Source organism: Lepidochelys olivacea (genome assembly GCF_965140295.1).
Source record: "Lepidochelys olivacea isolate rLepOli2 genome assembly, chromosome: 7".
Classification (NCBI taxonomy): domain Eukaryota; kingdom Metazoa; phylum Chordata; order Testudines; family Cheloniidae; genus Lepidochelys; species Lepidochelys olivacea.
Genome location: NC_140417.1, coordinates 104,121,801 through 104,139,580, shown reverse-complemented (window position 1 = coordinate 104,139,580; position 17,780 = coordinate 104,121,801). Strand labels below are relative to the sequence as shown.

Below are 17,780 nucleotides of genomic sequence, written 5' to 3'. Positions count from 1 at the left end.
AGGAAAAGAACCGCAAACTTTTGAATCTCATTTCCTGTTTGGCCAGCGTGGCAAGCTGCAGGTGACCATGCAGAGCTCATCAGCACAGGTGACCATGATGGAGTCCCAGAATCGCAAAAGAGCTCCAGCATGGACCGAACGGGAGGTACGGGATCTGATCGCTGTTTGGGGAGAGGAATCCGTGCTATCAGAACTCCGTTCCAGTTTTCGAAATGCCAAAACCTTTGTGAAAATCTCCCAGGGCATGAAGGACAGAGGCCATAACAGGGACCCGAAGCAGTGCCGCGTGAAACTGAAGGAGCTGAGGCAAGCCTACCAGAAAACCAGAGAGGCGAACAGCCGCTCTGGGTCAGAGCCCCAAACATGCCGCTTCTATGATGAGCTGCATGCCATTTTAGGGGGTTCAGCCACCACTACCCCAGCCGTGTTGTTTGACTCCTTCAATGGAGATGGAGGCAATACGGAAGCAGGTTTTGGGGACAAAGAAGATGAGGAGGAGGAGGAGGTTGTAGATAGCTCACAGCAAGCAAGCGGAGAAACCGGTTTTCCCGACAGCCAGGAACTGTTTCTCACCCTAGACCTGGAGCCAGTACCCCCCGAACCCACCCAAGGCTGCCTCCTGGACCCAGCAGGCGGAGAAGGGACCTCTGGTGAGTGTACCTTTTAAAATGCTATACATGGTTTAAAAGCAAGCATGTGAAAGGATTACTTTGCCCTGGCATTTGCGGTTCTCCTAGATGTAGTCCTAAAGCCTTTGCAAAAGGTTTCTGGGGAGGGCAGCCTTATTTCGTCCTTCATGGTAGGACACTTTACCACTCCAGGCCAGTAACACGTACTCGGGAATCACTGTAGAACAAAGCATTGCAGTGTATGTTTGCTGGCATTCAACCAAAATCCGTTCTTTATCTCTCTGTGTTATCCTCAGGAGAGTGAGATATAATTCATGGTCACCTGGTTGAAATAGAGTGCTTTTCTTCAGGGGACACTCAGAGGAGCCCATTCCTGCTGGGCTGTTTGCCTGTGGCTAAACAGAAATGTTCCCCGCTGTTAGCCACAGGGAGGGGGGAAGGTTGAGGGGGTAGTCACGCGGTGGGAGGAGGCAAAATGCGACCTTGTAACGAAAGCACATGTGCTATGTATGTAATGTTAACAGCAAGGTTTACCCTGAAAGAGTGTAGCGACTGTTTTATAAAATGTGTCTTTTTAAATACCGCTGTCCCTTTTTTTTTCTCCACCAGCTGCATGTGTTTCAATGATCACAGGATCTTCTCCTTCCCAGAGGCTAGTGAAGCTTAGAAAGAAAAAAAAAAACGCACTCGCGATGAAATGTTCTCCGAGCTCATGCTGTCCTCCCACACTGACAGAGCACAGACGAATGCATGGAGGCAAATAATGTCAGAGTGCAGGAAAGCACAAAATGACCGGGAGGAGAGGTGGAGGGCTGAAGAGAGTAAGTGGCGGGCTGAAGACAGGGCTGAAGCTCAAATGTGGCGGCAGCGTGATGAGAGGAGGCAGGATTCAATGCTGAGGCTGCTGCAGGACCAAACCAGTATGCTCCAGTGTATGGTTGAGCTGCAGCAAAGGCAGCTGGAGCACAGACTGCCACTGCTGCCCCTCTGTAACCAACCGCCCTCCTCCCCAAGTTCCATAGCCTCCACACCCAGACGCCCAAGAACGCGGTGGGGGGCCTCCGGCCAACCAGCCACTCCACCACAGAGGATTGCCCAAAAAAAAGAAGGCTGTCATTCAATAAATTTTAAAGTTGTAAACTTTTAAAGTGCTGTGCGGCATTTTCCTTCCCTCCTCCACCACCCCTCCTGGGATACCTTGGTAGTCATCTCCCTATTTGTGTGATGAATGAATAACGAATGCATGACTGTGAAGCAGCAATGACTTTATTGCCTCTGCAAGCGGTGATTAAAGGGAGGAGGGGAGGGTGGTTAGCTTACAGGGAAGTAGAGTGAACCAAGGGGCGGGGGGTTTCATCAAGGAGAAACAAACAGAACTTTCACACCGTAGCCTGGCCAGTCATGAAACTGGTTTTCAAAGCTTCTCTGATGCGTACCGCGCCCTCCTGTGCTCTTCTAACCACCCTGGTGTCTGGCTGCGCGTAACCAGCAGCTAGGCGATTTGCCTCAGCCTCCCACCCCGCCATAAACGTCTCCCCCTTACTCTCACAGATATTGTGGAGCACACAGCAAGCAGTAATAACAGTGGGAATATTGGTTTCGCTGAGGTCTAAGCGAGTCAGTAAACTGCGCCAGCGCGCCTTTAAACGTCCAAATGCACATTCTACCACCATTCTGCACTTGCTCAGCCTGTAGTTGAACAGCTCCTGACTACTGTCCAGGCTGCCTGTGTACGGCTTCATGAGCCATGGCATTAAGGGGTAGGCTGGGTCCCCAAGGATACATATAGGCATTTCAACATCCCCAACAGTTATTTTCTGGTCTGGGAATAAAGTCCCTTCCTGCAGCTTTTGAAACAGACCAGAGTTCCTGAAGATGCGAGCATCATGCACCTTTCCCGGCCGTTGGTGAAACGTCCCTTGTGATCCACCAGAGCTTGCAGCTCTATCGAAAAGTACCCCTTGCGGTTTATGTACTCGGCGGCTTGGTGCTCCGGTGCCAAGATAGGGATATGGGTTCCGTCTATAGCCCCACCACAGTTAGGGAATCCCATTGCAGCAAAGCCATCCACTATGACCTGCACATTTCCCAGGGTCACTACCCTTGATATCAGCAGATCTTTGATTGCGTGAGCTACTTGCATAACAGCAGCCTCCACAGTAGATTTGCCCACTCCAAATTGATTCCCAACTGACCGGTAGCTGTCTGGCGTTGCAAGCTTCCACAGGGCTATCGCCACTCGCTTCTCAACTGTGAGGGCTGCTCTCATCCTGGTATTCATGCGCTTCAGGGCAGGGGAAAGCAAGTCACAAAGTTCCATGAAAGTGCCCTTACGCATGCGAAAGTTTTGCAGCCACTGGGAATCGTCCCAGACCTGCAACACTATGCGGTCCCACCAGTCTGTGCTTGTTTCCCGAGCCCAGAATCGGCTTTCCACAGCATGAACCTGCCCCATTAGCACCATGATGCATGCATTGTCAGGGCCCATGCTTTCAGAGAAATCTGTGTCCATGTCCTGATCACTCACGGGACCGCGCTGACGTCGCCTCCTCGCCCGGTATCGCGTTGCCATGTTCTGGTGCTGCATATACTGCTGGATAATGCGTGTGGTGGTTAATGTGCTCCTAATTGCCAAAATGAGCTCAGCGGCCTCCATGCTTGCCTTGGTATGGCGTCCGCACAGAAAAAAGGCGCGGAACGATTGTCTGCCGTTGCTCTGACGGAGGGAGGGGCGACTGACGACACGGCTTACAGGGTTGGCTTCAGGGAGCTAAAATCAACAAAGGGTGTGCCTGCACATCAAGGAGTATTTCAGGCAGGACTGCACGGAGGGTTCCAATAAGAAATGGTGCACCTAAGTTATCGTTGTTATTGGAACAAGGAGGTTAGCCTGGCCTCTGATTGATACATGGCTAGATTTACCTCGCTGCACCTTCTCTGTGAGTGACTGCAGTGTGATCTAGACAGGGGAGGAGGCAAATGAGTACAAAACAAATCTGGTCTATTTCTTGTTCTGACCCACTCCATCTATCTTTTCCCTCTTTGGCTGGCAGCAGACGGTGCAGAAGGACTGCATGCCATCCACATCTCATGGCTGCTTGGCAGAAGATGGTACAGTACGACTGCTAGCCATCTTCATCTCTTGCCTGCCTGGCATAAGATGGTACAATACGACTGCTAGCAATCCTCATCTCTTGCCTGCCTGGCAGAAGATGGTACAGTACGACTGCTAGCAGTCCGTATCGCCTGCCCGCTCACCATAAGACGGTTCAATAGGACTGCAGGACTAAAGAGAATGACCTGGTCTAGTCACTCCAAATTTAGTCCCTGCGCCCATGTCTGCCCAGGCGCTCCCAGCCGACGTGGCCAGGAGCACCTCGGACACGACGAGGACGACTACCAATCGTATTGCACCGTCTGCTGCCAGAAGGCAATGGGTTGCTGCTACTGTGCAGCAAAGCCGTACCGCGTCTGCCAGCACCCAGGAGACATAGGGTGACGGTTACCTGAGCTGGCTCCATGCTTGCCGTGGTATGGTGTCTGCACAGGTAACTCATGAAAAAAGGCGCGAAACGATTGTCTGCCCTTGCTTTCACGGAGGGAGGGAGGGAACGGGGGCCTGACGACACGTACCCAGAACCACCCGCAACAATGTTTTAGCCCCATCAGAGTGCTCCATTGTGAGTGCTCTGGACAGCACTCTCAGATGCCCGATTGTTTGCCATTGCTCTGACGCTGGGAGGGGCGCTTACAGGGTTGGCTTCAGGGAGCTAAAATCAACAAAGGGGGTGGCTTTACATCAAGGAGTATTTCAGGCAGGACTTCACGGAGGGTTCCAATAAGAAATGGTGCACCTAAGTTATTGTCCTTATTGGAACAAGAAGGTTAGCCTGGCCTCTGATTGATACATGGCTAGATTTACCTCGCTGCACCTTCTCTGTAAGTGACTGCAGTGTGATCTAGAAGAATGAGTCCCCTAGACAGGGGAGGGGGGGAAGCAAATGAGTACAAAACAAATCTGGTCTATTTCTTGTTTTGATCCACTCCATCTATCTTTTACATCTTTGGCTGGCAGCAGACGGTGCAGAAGAACTGCATGCCATCCACATCTCATGGCTGCTCGGCAGAAGATGGTACAGTACGACTGCTAGCAGTCCGTATCGCCTGCCCGCTCACCATAAGACGGTTCAATAGGACTGACTGCAGGACTAAAGAGAATGACCTGCTCAAGTCACTCCAAATTTAGTCCCTGCGCCCATGTCTGCCCAGGCGCTCCTGATTGACCTCACAGAGGCGACCAGGAGCACCTCAGACATGACGATGACGGCTACCAGTCGTACTGTACCATCTGCTGCCACAAGGCAAGGGGTTGCTGCTACTGTGTAGCAATGCCGTACCGCGTCTGCCAGCACCCAGGAGACATAGGGTGACGGTTACCTGAGCGGGCTCCATGCTTGCCGTGGTATGGCGTCTGCACAGGTAACTCAGGAAAAAAGGCGCGAAATGATTGTCTGCCTTTGCTTTCATGGAGGGAGGGAGGGAACGGGGGCCTGACGATATGTACCCAGAACCACCCGCGACAATGTTTTAGCCCCATCAGGCATTGGGATCTCAACCCAGAATTCCAATGGGCAGCGGAGACTGCGGGAACTGTGGGATAGCTACCCACAGTGCAACGCTCCGGAAGTCGACGCTTGCCTAGGTACTGTGGAAGCGCTCCGCCGAGTTAATGCACTTAATGCACTTAGAGCATTTTCTGTGGGGACACACACACTCGAATATATAAAACCGATTTCTAAAAAACCGACTTCTATAAATTCGACCTAATTTCATAGTGTAGACATACCCATAGGGAATGAACTGAACAGGGCAATTATCAAATGATCCATCCCCTGTTGTCCAGTCCCTGCTGCTGGCAGCCAGAGGTTTAGGAAGACTCAGAGCATGGGGTTGTATCTCTAACCATCCTGGCTAGTAGCCATTGATGGACCTACCCTCCATTAACTTATCTAATTCTTTTTTTGAACCCCAAAACAAGGAGTCTGGTGGCACCCTGTTGTTTTTGTAGATACAGACTAACATGGCTACCCAATACTTGATTTTTTGAACCCAGTTATACTTTTGGCTTTCACAACACCCCCATCAATGAGTTCAAGAAGTACTTTTTGTTTGTTTTAAACCTGCTGCCTATTAATTTTATTGGGTGACACCTTGTTCTTGTGATATGCAAAGAGGTAAAAAAACAATTCCCTATTCACTTTCTCCACACCCGTCATGACTGCATAGCCATCATACCCCCCCTTAGTCACCTCTTTCCTAAACTGAACAGTCCCAGTCTTTTTAAACTCACCTCACACAGAAGCTGTTCCATACCCCAATCATTTGTCTAGCCCCTCTCTCTACTTGTCGCAGTTCTAATATAGCTCTTTCTAGATGGGGCGACCAGAACGCCACACAGTAGTCAAGGTGTGGGCATACCATGGATTTATGGCATTATGATATCCTCTTACTGGCTGCTGCGCTTTGCACACACGGGCGCCACTTCCGCGCACTCCAACATGCAACGGACTCGTTGCTGTTACTTTTATGAGGGCCACAGGCACGGACACGAAACAAGCCCCTCCCCACAGTGCAGCCTTCGCTGACGCCTCAGCGCCCGGCGCGCGCCCAGACCCGGCCAAAGACGCACGTGCCGAAGCACATTTGCGAGCCGCGAGCGTACGCAAGGGCTGCACCGGCAGCCAGCCGCGCTCGGCAAGTCCCGCGAGAAGAAGCCTTCTCCGCGAGATTTCCGTTCCTCCTTCCCCTCCGCCTCCGGTTCTGCCCCCGCCGGGGCTGGGCTGGCTGTGAGGACAGAGCCAATGGAGGGCACAGGAGCTCCCCCGCCGTGGGGAGCCTGCGCTGAAGCGGGCCCCGCCGCGGAAAGCGACTTAGGGGGGCCCGTCGCGCTGAAGGGAGACCCTGAGGAGCTCAAGCAGGTGAGCGGCAGCCTCCCCCGGTGCTCCGAGTCTGCAGCTCGCGGTTCGCTGCGGCCCGGTCCGCTTGTGGGCTCCGCTCCCTCACCCGATGTCCTGGACCCGGGGCGCCCGCTCCTTTCCCCCGTCTACACACACGCCGGGGTGTCTGCCCTGCGGACTCGCACCGGTGTCCGTAGCCGGGGTACCGTCCACGGTTTCCCCCGGAGGTGCGGGGCAGGGGGTGTCAGCAAGCCAGGGGGCCTGGGCACCCGCTCCGCACCGGTGGGATTACCAGGTGTCACTCCGGCACGCTGACAGGGTGGCAGTTTCCCGTTGCCTCGGCGTCAGCCTTCATCGCCCAGACTTATAGTTAGAAAGAGAGCGCCCTGAGGTGGCTGCCCCGCCCCGTCCCGCCGGTTTCTTTGGACAGGTGGAGTGGGCTGCCGCTTCGGGATAGTGTACGCCAGGGGTGGCCAACCTGCGGCTCCCGAGCCACATGGGGCTCTTCAGAAGTTAATATGCAGCTCCTTGTATAGGCTCCGACTGCAGGGATGGAGCTACAGGTGCCAACTTTCCAATGTGCTGGGGGGTGCTCACTGCTCAACCCCTGGCTCTGCCACAGGCCCTTCCCCTCTTCAAGACAGGAAAACAAGAGTGGTTAAGTCTGTTTCCCAAAGTCAGAGGGTCAGTGTCTAGAATGAATTTGAGTGTGCTCAGACTATGCTCCTCTTCCCTACTTTGCACTTAGGGCTCATACACACTACCACTTATGTTGATATAATTTATGGCCCGCAGGAGTGTGAATAAGCCACCCCTCTCCTGTCTTGAAGAGGGGAAACAAATATAGGCCTACTCCAGAGGAGCTGCTGGGAATATATTTCTCTAGGATGAGGGAGAGCTTGTAAAGTACTTCCATAAAATGTGCTAAATTTAGATAAAATAGACATCTATTTATCTTGTCAACGTTGCACCTTGCGATGATCACTACTGAGTTCAATTTCTTTCATTGGATTCTGCTTCATAGAGGTGACCTGGTTTCAGGGTAAACATGTAAAGGTGACCTTTTAAATATTGGCAGTTATTAATAAGCGTCCTCTATGCAATTAGGGTTCATTAGCCATCCTCTTTCAACAAAACTTATAATACCACACATCTAGCTTCACTTTCTCTTCTATCACAGTAAGAATGGCTTCTAGAGAACACCCATTAGGTACAGTTTCGTCAGTTTAGTAGGTGGGGTGCATTGCTGCCTACACTGCAGTTTGACATCTGTTCCACCTTGTATTTAGCTGTGATACTCTGAGTGCCTTTTCCAGACCCGTAAAGAGCTCTGTATAGCTTGAAAGCTTGTCTCTTTCACCAACAGAGGTTGAGCCAATAAAAGATATTACCTCACCTCCTTGTGTCCTTGGACTAACACAGCTAAAACAACAGTGCAAACATGTAGTAAACTGACATACCCTGTGAGGATAATAATGAACTGCTACTGTTATACCAATAAAATAAAACCCAGCAGGATCTTATTAAAGGGAAAAAGGCAAAATACCACATTTATTGTGAATACAGAAAGAATCATAGTAAGCAGTTAGTTATAACATTCCATTCAATCTCATATTTATTCACACATTCATTCATACAAACACACACACACAGAGGTTCTGCAAGGTTGTTATCATAGTTACCAGCCTTAGAGTTGCTCATGCCAAGCCACTGGCCAGGTGGTCTGGACATGAGGAGGGAGCAGGGCCTTGTCAGATGCTCATCTGATGCTCCTGGAAGTTGGTTTGCAGAATCAGACCCCAAAGTTCTCACTTTTTAGAGGCTATTTTTATAGGAATTTCTTCCTATGCCAGTCTGGGAATTGCTTCATCATGCTGTTGCTGAATCAATCAGCAGATAGCACATTCCTGATGGCTCCAAGATGTTATCTTGTTCTTTGGTTCTCCTATTCTTGAGGCTGTTGGGTGGATTCCAGTCTGCCCTCCGGGGGGTCCTCTGGTTATTTCCACTTGACGCCTTCTTCAGCCGATGGACACTGGATTCTTAGGCTGGCACCTCCCTGATCATTCAGTTATTATCCACACCAAGCATCCATCCACATACATCCTCTATCTCTATTTTAATCACAATTGTTAATACAACAAAAGGGTGGGGAGTCTCTGGGTGCTGTTTCTGTTGTTAGAGTATTGCTTTGAGTCTCTCTCTCTGTGAATTGCTTTGAGAACAGACTCTGTCTTAGAATGTACTAAGGCAATTAGCAGCTTGCAAGTTTCACACACAGAGGGAGAGAAACAGTACCAAAAACCAAGAGACCTCTTAATTAGTAATACCCTGGAATTTAAACTCTGGGGAATCAAACTCATTTGTGATTTTAATACAGAACTTCTTTAATATGATCCAACACTACCACAGTGCAAACTTCCTAGTATGCCAAATTACTCTGTGTAGTGGTGTGGTGCCTGAGCTGCAGGGGAAAGAAGAGGAGCTCTCCAAAGCCACCATTTGGATGTTTTTCAATGAAGAAATCAGCATAGCTTTAAATTCTCTCCCTCCCTCCCCACCCCCTCAAACCGTTTCCCCTTCTTGCCTGTCTTCCTTCTCCTCACTCTGCCTTTCCCTCTTCCTCCCCCCACGCTCCCCAAATCCTACTCTCCTTAATATTTCTTTGGAATTTTAATGCAGTAGCCAAAACTAGGGTTTGGGGCATGGCTATTGAATCTTTGTTGTGTTTAGCCATAGTGTAACTGTTGGTATCTATGCTTGTGTGCCCCATTGGGTTGCAAAGCCTAGCCCTCTGAAAATAGTCATTAGAAATGAAATATAGGAGTCCCTCTGGTCTCACTAAACTCAGGGTTGCTAACCTTTCTAATAAAAAGGAATATTACAAATGATTGGTTCTACAGGGTAATCAGTTTTTATTATTTATTTGCTGTGCACTGACAGAGTATTTGGTTCTGTACAAGACAGACAAAAATAGCCTTGTTAAATTAGGATGTCAGCTTCTAGTATAGCTTCATTGGTGCAGATCCTTAGTGTAGATCTGATCTGGGGAAGTTCGCTTCAGTTTCAAATTAAAGTAAACTGTACCAGTATAAATTGTCTAGAGTAGGGATTTGCATGGTGTAGTTACACTAAGGGCTTGTCTACACTTACATTTTATAGTGCTGTAACTTGCTGGCTTAAGGGTGTGAAAAATCACCCCCCTGAGCGCAGCAAGTCTGAGCGCTTTAAAGTGCTAGTGTAGGCAGGCTCCAAGTGCTGGGAGCTAATTCCCTCATGGAGGTGGATTACCAGGAGTGCTGGGAGAGCTCTCCCAGCGCTCGCGCGCGACCACACTCTCACTTCTTCAAAGCGCTGCTGTGGGAGCATTCCCGCAACAGCGCTTTGAAGTTTCCAGTGTAGCTATGTCCAGAGTGTCAGAAATCCTAGTGTAGACCAGATGAAGCTGCCCTAAGGCATTCGTCTAAAAGAATTTGCATGTTTGTTGTCATATAAGAGAGTACTGGTTACTTTTGCTATGCATGACTGTTGCATATTCAGACTTTACACCTATTGTATGCAGCGTTGGGAAACCAGAAGTTCTAGTAAAGAGACCCTGGATAGGCCCCACTTCAGGTCTTTGGGGGTCTGCCTGGGCTTACGGATCTGTTCACTCAGATTCATTTGCAGAATCAGGACCTTTCCTACACACAGCGTGCACATTACTGCTACAAAGCAGTAACCTCTGGGGTAGAAAATGAGCAACTGGCACATTGCAAAACAGCTGAACACCAGAATGAGGGCTTGTTTCAGTTTTCTACGTGGTAATACTTAAAATGCATTTATGTTGCTGTTTGTTCTTCTGATGTTCAGATGTTCTGTGATATGCTGATACAGGTTGGTTATTACTAATCTTATGGGAATGATACATATTCTGAATATAGATATAAAACTCTTTGGGAGGCTTAAAATGAAAGGCGCTAGTTTAAGCAGAGCACATAGCAGCACATGTAGTTAAGGTTGTCTGACATGTAATACCCTGTCTTCAATTGTGTTAGTAATTGTATATTTACACCAGGACTGAGGTATGCTAGTTAAAAATGTAATTATGAACCCTTATTTCTGTCAGCACATAATAGTGAAAAGCATTATACTTAATCTGTAATGAGACCAGTGTTCTGCAGTATGTTTTCTTAGTCTAAATCATACAAAGATTTATAAAGCATGTGCTTCATTTTATGCCCTGTGGTAAGTTCTACTGACTTAAGTAGTGTTTCTCACAGTACATAAAGTTAAGCATAAGCTTAAGAATACTACTGAAGTCAGTGGAACTCATCACAATGTGGGAAGTTAAACGTGTTAATCTTTACAGGATTAGGCCTTAATTAAATTGTATTCCTAGTATCGTCAGTTAATGGAATTGAATTGACATCAAGTAAAGTCTAATAACTTTTTAAGAAACTAATTTATGAATGAAGGACTCTAATTTCTGTTCTGCAAACTAGGGATCGGTGTTATTTCTTGGCGGCAATGAAGTAAAAAGCAGTGCTGTGGTGAAATATTCATCTGCCCCACCACAAGCAGCATTTGCCCGTCTTCAAGAGAAGACTGATTTGAAACTTCCACCTGCCAATTGGTTACGTGAAAGCGCCAAACTGGGGCCAGCAGGAACAACCATTCTTGGCAACAGCAAGAAAAGCAAACTATTTTCAAGGTAACACTGACATCACTACAAATTGTCCTATTCTCTGTTATCCCTTCTGTTTCTCCTTCTTTCTCTGTCTTTGCACTCTCCCTTGCCTTCCCTCACCCAGTATGCTTTAATCCCGTCTTGCTTAGAAGGTGATTAAGAATTCCAGTTATGATGGTAGCTTTTGCGATGTGTATGCTGGCAAATGGACTGAGACAATCAAACTCACTTCATGTTGACTACCTGCAATTGGATGGCATCAGTTGGTCAGGCTAGATTGACTGAGGTAGTAATAGGAATTCTGCTCTTTGATCATATAAGGAAATGGAATAGTATTCTGAAACAAATCTGTAGCCTACTTACTGTTAGTCTGGAATTGGCTGCGGGCTTGGAAATTCAGGAATAAGAATGGACACGTTTATGGAAATTTTCTTGCAGTGCCTACAATAAATGTATGTTTTAAAAATAAAAATAGGTGGCAAATACCTAAGGAAAATAATTAGTAAAACGTGGTGGTTTGATATTTTGGAAATTGGACAAGGAAAGTTCAGCAATGAAAAAAGGCATCTCTGGTATCACAGCCAGTGTCAAGTCTGGGATGATCTGCTGAATGTGTGCAAATCACTCAAAGCAGATTGGCATCTGGGATGAAAATCACTATGCACAGGGCTTACACCTCTTAAATTGCCAAATTAGGGCTGAAGTGGCACATTACTCTTGTGGACCCTGTGCGCAGCAGGGAATTTTTAAAAAAAACATTAAACAGTGGGCAGAATTAATACATGTGTTTTAATTAGGTAGGTTAGTGAATTCCTGTTTTTACTTTCTCTGCCTTTTTTTTTATTTTGGAATTGTTCACAGATGGAAATGCACAAACTCTTTTTTTTTTTTTTTTTTTTAATGAAAGAATGGGTTTTCTTAAAGAGGCACTAAGTTCTTTGAGGAACAAGCAGTTATGTTTTAAATGTCAAAATGCAATGGTTTAAACTTCTAATATTTTTTTAAAATAGCTTTGGCATGGCATATGACTTCATTGACTCAGTTGGAAATGATGTGGATGTTGTGTCTGATTCTGAGGTATGTGCCGTTTATAGTTCAATAATTCTTCAGTTTTGTGATGGTATCTTGATTAAGAAAATGGCTTATGCTACCGTGATTTTGTTTTACTAACCTTTTATTAAATTATTTAAGAAAACTTCATTTCACTTTGGCTATTTGCTTATAGTTCAAAGGAAGTTGTGACAACTGAATGAATAAAGTACAAATAGCGTCGAGTTTTTATTTGCAGTGTAGACATACCCAAAGATACAGATAGACAGAAGAGCACTGAGGAAAAGTGAGAAACAAAGAGGATGGAAAAAGAAAATTGGGGCACCCCAAATAATTTTACATTTGGGGAAAAAATTGAAATGGTGAGCTGCTAAAATCAAGCATTCATGATATTGTCTCCATAAAGTCAGTCGGAGTTTTGCTATTGACCTGAATGAGAGCATGATGAGGACCACTTCAGTAGCCTATTTGAATGCATTACAGTAAATTTTACTATATCTAACTCACGTTAGCAATAGGGGAAGAGCATTCTAGTAGCTTATACCCACGCCTAGTCAAATATTAGTATCTAGGTTATAGTTGTGAGGAAGACCCATTGCCAAGCTGTTCCCTGACTTGCTGTCTCAAAGCTCCTACAAGAGGTCTGTTCCCTAATACTCTTATTTGGAACTCAGTAGGTCAGTAATGGTATGGGGACTACCGTTTATCTGCTATGCCAACGACCCTCCAACAAAATAATTGCATCTAAGTGAGGCGTTTTATACCCAAAACACTATCAGTGGAATAACATTGTTATGGGACCAACCTTTCCTGCTTTAAAAATAGAGCCTCCTGTTTTACCTTGATAATTAAACATTCTGGTAAATACTCAAACATTTACTGTTTGCTTAACAGATAAGATAGCTGTCATATATACTCTCAAAAGTATTGGCATAAGATGACCATTATCTCCAAATAAAGATATTTGTAGGGCTTGCAGAAATACAATATTTTGGTATAACTTCTTGAGGGGGGGAGGGGTTGGGTTTCTTTTTTGCTTTGAAAATCTCTTGTATTAAATTCAAGCATTTAAAACATTTCTTTTCATAATTAATATTCTATAACCTTGTATTTTCTGTGGTGGCATTATGCAATAACATTTAAACATGAATCCACAATTTCTCTTTAATGTTTTCATTATGAGAATTTGGTTTACTGTAGCATATTCAACATCTACCTTATGTTTTCAACTTCTTTCCTCTACTTTCATTTTCATGATCCTGAGTAACAAGAACTCTATCAACTTGCTGTCACCATATTTGTACAAACTTTTTTCACTTAAAAATCCCTCTCTTGTTTTAAAAGCGTTGGAGGTTTTCTTTTCAGTTAACATCAACTAAAAGGGACTTATGTGAGCTCTAAGTTAGCACATGCTAATTGAAATAGCTCTATAATATTTAATCCATTTGCAATAATTTGCTAATGGATGAAACTTAGACAAATTGGGAAACCCACAAGTCCTTTGCAAGTGCTGTTTAGGAATATTTTTATTTTTGTGTAAGATTCCCACTAGGAAATCTGGGGAGCGAATTGGAAGAGAATCCCATGTCTGTAGTCTCAGCCACCTTTTTGCCATCTTGTCTCCGCTTCTCTCCATACAGGATCTTGTAAATTTAGTCAAAAAGAAAATTGACAAAATAAATGATCTTTCTCCTACTCAGCTTGCCTTCCATTCCTTTTCAATAACTCTCTTCTCTTCCTTCCCGATCACAGACACAGAAGATTCTTGTCTGCGCTGCTCCTCTAACATTCCAGTGGCCCTATTCCATCTGCTGATCTCCCTTGTGCCTACTCTCATCTCCTCCCTTACTCTTTGCCTGAACTTCGCACTCTCCTCTGGCTCTTTCCCCTCACAATACAAGCATGCTTTAGTCTCTTCCATCTTCAAAACCAAACAAAACAGGAAAAAAACACCCCCTCCCTTTGATCCTATTTGCATCTCCAACTACCACCCTCTTCCTTTCATCTCAAAGCTCATTGAATACATTGTTTACGATTGCAGTCTGGCGTTCCTCTCTTCCAGTTCCAGCCTAGATCCTCTCCAATCTGGTTTCCCCCTCTTGCACTCAACAAAACATAAGAATGACCATACTGGGTCACACCAATGGTCAATCTAGCCTAGTATCCTGTCTTCCGACAGTGGCCAATGCCAGATCTTTCAAAGGGAATTAATAGAATAGGGCAATATCAAGTGATCCATCCCCTGTTATCCGCTCCCAGCTTCTGGCAGTCAGAGATTTAGGGACACCCAGAGCATAGGGTTGCATCCCTAATAATCTTGGCTAATAGCCATTGATGGACCTATCTTTCATGAACTTATCTAATTCATTTTTGAATCCAGTTATAGTTTTGGCCTTCACAACAACCGCTGGCAAGGAGTTCCACAGGTTGCCTGTGCATTGTGTGAAGAATTACTTCATTTTGTTGGTCTTAAACCTGTTGCCTATTAATTTCATTGTGTGACCACTCACTGAAACTGTCCTTGCCAAAGTCATTAATTGTTGTGTGCATTGTAATTGTAGCTGTGTTGGTCTCAGAATATTAGAGAGACAAGGTGGGTGAGGGAATACCTTTTATTGGACCACCTTGTGTGTCTCAAGTCACTGTTGGCCTTTTTCTTAGCCAAAGCAGTACTGCATCCTCAAGCTCCTTGACCTGTCAGCCACCTTCAGCATTGTCAACCATGCTCCTCTTCTTGAAATCTTGTCTTTTGTGATTCTGTCCTCTCATGGTTCTATTCCTACTTCTCGCATTACTCCTTTAGCATGTCCTCTCCCCCCAACAACTTTCTATGGGGGTTCCACAGGGATCCATCCTTGGTCCCCTTCTCTTCTCTTTCTACACCTTATCTCTGGGTAATCTCATCTGCAAACAAATTCAACTGCCATCTCTATGTTGACAATTCTGAGATCTACCTCCGTACTCCAGACCTGTCTCCTTCTGTCCAATCTAAAATCTTGGTGTCTCTCTGACATCTCCTTATGGATGTCTAGCTGTGGGCTCAAGTTCAAAGCAGCTAAAACAGAGTTCTTAAACTCCCCCTTTCCAACTATCTCATTTTTCAATCACCGTGGACATCATCTCCATTCTGCCTATCATTTAGGCTCTTAAACTGGGTGTCCGCTTCTACTCGGGCCTCCCTCCCTCACATCTAGGCTATGTCTAAATCTTAGAGATGTCAGACTGAAAAAATATGCAATGTACAGACTCTCCTATCCATCTACAATTAAATTCTGGTCTAGGTTCTCATGATGTCAGTTAATTCATCATCCTTCTCTCTGGTCTTGCTCATATCCATTCAGAGTGCTGCTGCAAAGATAATTTTCCTATCCACCATGCTTTGACCATGTCATCCCTTCACTGGCTCCTGTTTCTCTATCAAATCAGACATAAGCTGCTTCTCTTCGCTTTCAGGGCCTTTCATGGCCTATCCCCCCCTGCTTATCTCTCATTCACTCCTGAGATGTTGACTCCAGCCTCTGATGGGCCCCATGGTGCCATCATCTCTCATTTGCTAAAGTTTCAAACAAGCATCTTTCTCCCAACCATGGAGGAGGTGCATGGGAGATAGCTACTTGTAAACATCTAGAAAACTAATACATCAACATCCTTCAAAACCCTACTTTAAACTTTCCGTTTCTGTGAAGTCTACTAAACGCTTGATGATGGCTAGATTGCTGAGACCACTGCTCATCATGCTACCAATTTTGTCTCATTTCTTCCTTTTACTCCTCTGTCTATTGGTTTGTATCCATCGGTTGTCTCTTGTCCTATACCTAGATTGTAAGCGTCTTAGTGCAGGTACTGTCTTTTTTTGTTTTGTTTGTACAGCACTTAGCACAATGGGACCAAGACTAGGACCCTTAGGCCCTGTGGTAATACACATAATAAGTAGAATCTCTGCAGTTTAAGTAGTAGCATACTGAGTGGTAATCTCTTGAGCGCTGACAACTGATATCAAAGGCTTGGGTTTTTTTGTTTTTTTTCCAGATATACTTCTATAGGATTGGGCTCTGCTTAGACTAATGATGAGAACATACATTTGATTTAACTTCATAGACAAGCAATCCTGATCTCTTGTGCTTAATAACTAAGGCTGCAAGTTTGTCATGGAAGTCACAGATGCTGTGACTTCTTCAGCAGCTGGTATGGCTGGCCTGGGGGCTCCCTGAGCAACTCAAGCAGCCCCTGGGCCAGCTGCACCCGACAGCAGCAGGAGTTTGGGTATGGGAGGAGATGAGGGCTCTGGGTGGCGCTTATATCCGGGAGGCTCCTCGGAAGCGGTGACATCCCTCGGCTCCTAGGTGAAGGCATGGCCAGTGGCTCTGCGTGCTGCTTCCCGCCTGCAGGCATCACCCCCACAGCTCCTATTGGCCGTGGTTTCTGGCCAATGGGAGCTGCGGAGCACTCTGGGTGGAGGCAGTGCACAGAGCTGCCTGGCCATGCCTCTGCCTGAGGCCCCCAAGCACCCACGGCACCCTGGGCTGCCCCCACTCCCTAAGATTTAGTTGAGTGTATAGTACAAGTCATGGACAGGTCACGGGTCGTGAATAATTGTTTACTGCCTGTGTCCTGTACATGTCTTTGACTAAAAATACCCAGGACTAAAACGTAGCCTTATTGATAACCCATTGGGGCAGCATGGTGTACTCCCTCAGAGGGGACTATTAGAACTACAGCTAAAATCAAAAGCAGCAAGGCTTGGCCAGAGGAGCAAGAGGAAGGGGAGGAAAGCCAGAGGGCGAAACACAGAACGTGGAAAACAGGTGGAGATACAAGATGGTCTTTTTGCTGTCATAAATGGTGCCTTTTGTGATTGTCAGATGAGAAACGAAGCTTTCTGAAAACCTAGTTGAGGCATACTTGGTTCAGGAGTATTAGATGGCTGAATGAAGATATTTAAAAAAAAAAAAGTGACTAGTCCTTTTAAAAAAAAAATGTACTATTTTTTTTTTCACTCATGATAGATTCTTTCATTTCTGAACATTCTAATTAGTAAATCTTCTCTTTATAATTCAGTGTAATTGTGGGGAATATAACTTTTCTGTTTTGTCTTTTTGCAAGAACATTAAAAAACTTCTGAAGATACCTTACAGCAAGTCACATGTGAGCATGGCAGTACACCGTATTGGACGAACCCTTTTACTGGATGAGCTAGATATTCAGGAGCTCTTCATGAGATCATCTCAGGTTAACCATTTGTTTTGTTAATGTCTTTGGCCACCTGGCATATGTATTTCAAGTGCAGTGTTATCAGCACAAAGGTATAGCAAATGTAGCAAAATTGTTGAGAATTGTATACAAAGGCGAAAAAGGGGTTCACAAAGCACTTAGTTATCGTGGATTCTCTCTAGTTCCTATAGAACTACAGGTTGCACTAATAGATCAGGCATCTTTTTAACTGAGGGTATTGTATGCTTAAAATACCTTCTCACC

At 45.8% G+C, this 17,780-nt stretch overlaps 1 protein-coding gene across 1 annotated transcript in view; it reads left to right on the top strand.

Moving 5' to 3' along the window:
- Positions 1-6,433: 6,433 nt before the first annotated feature.
- Positions 6,434-17,780, top strand: part of EDRF1 (erythroid differentiation regulatory factor 1) — a 48,059-nt gene continuing 36,712 nt past the window's right edge. Inside the window, 4 exon segments of the mRNA XM_084632953.1 lie at positions 6,434-6,607; positions 11,071-11,279; positions 12,266-12,332; positions 17,409-17,534. Of these exon segments, the coding sequence (XP_084489079.1) occupies positions 6,491-6,607; positions 11,071-11,279; positions 12,266-12,332; positions 17,409-17,534 (519 nt within the window). The 5' untranslated portion in view covers positions 6,434-6,490.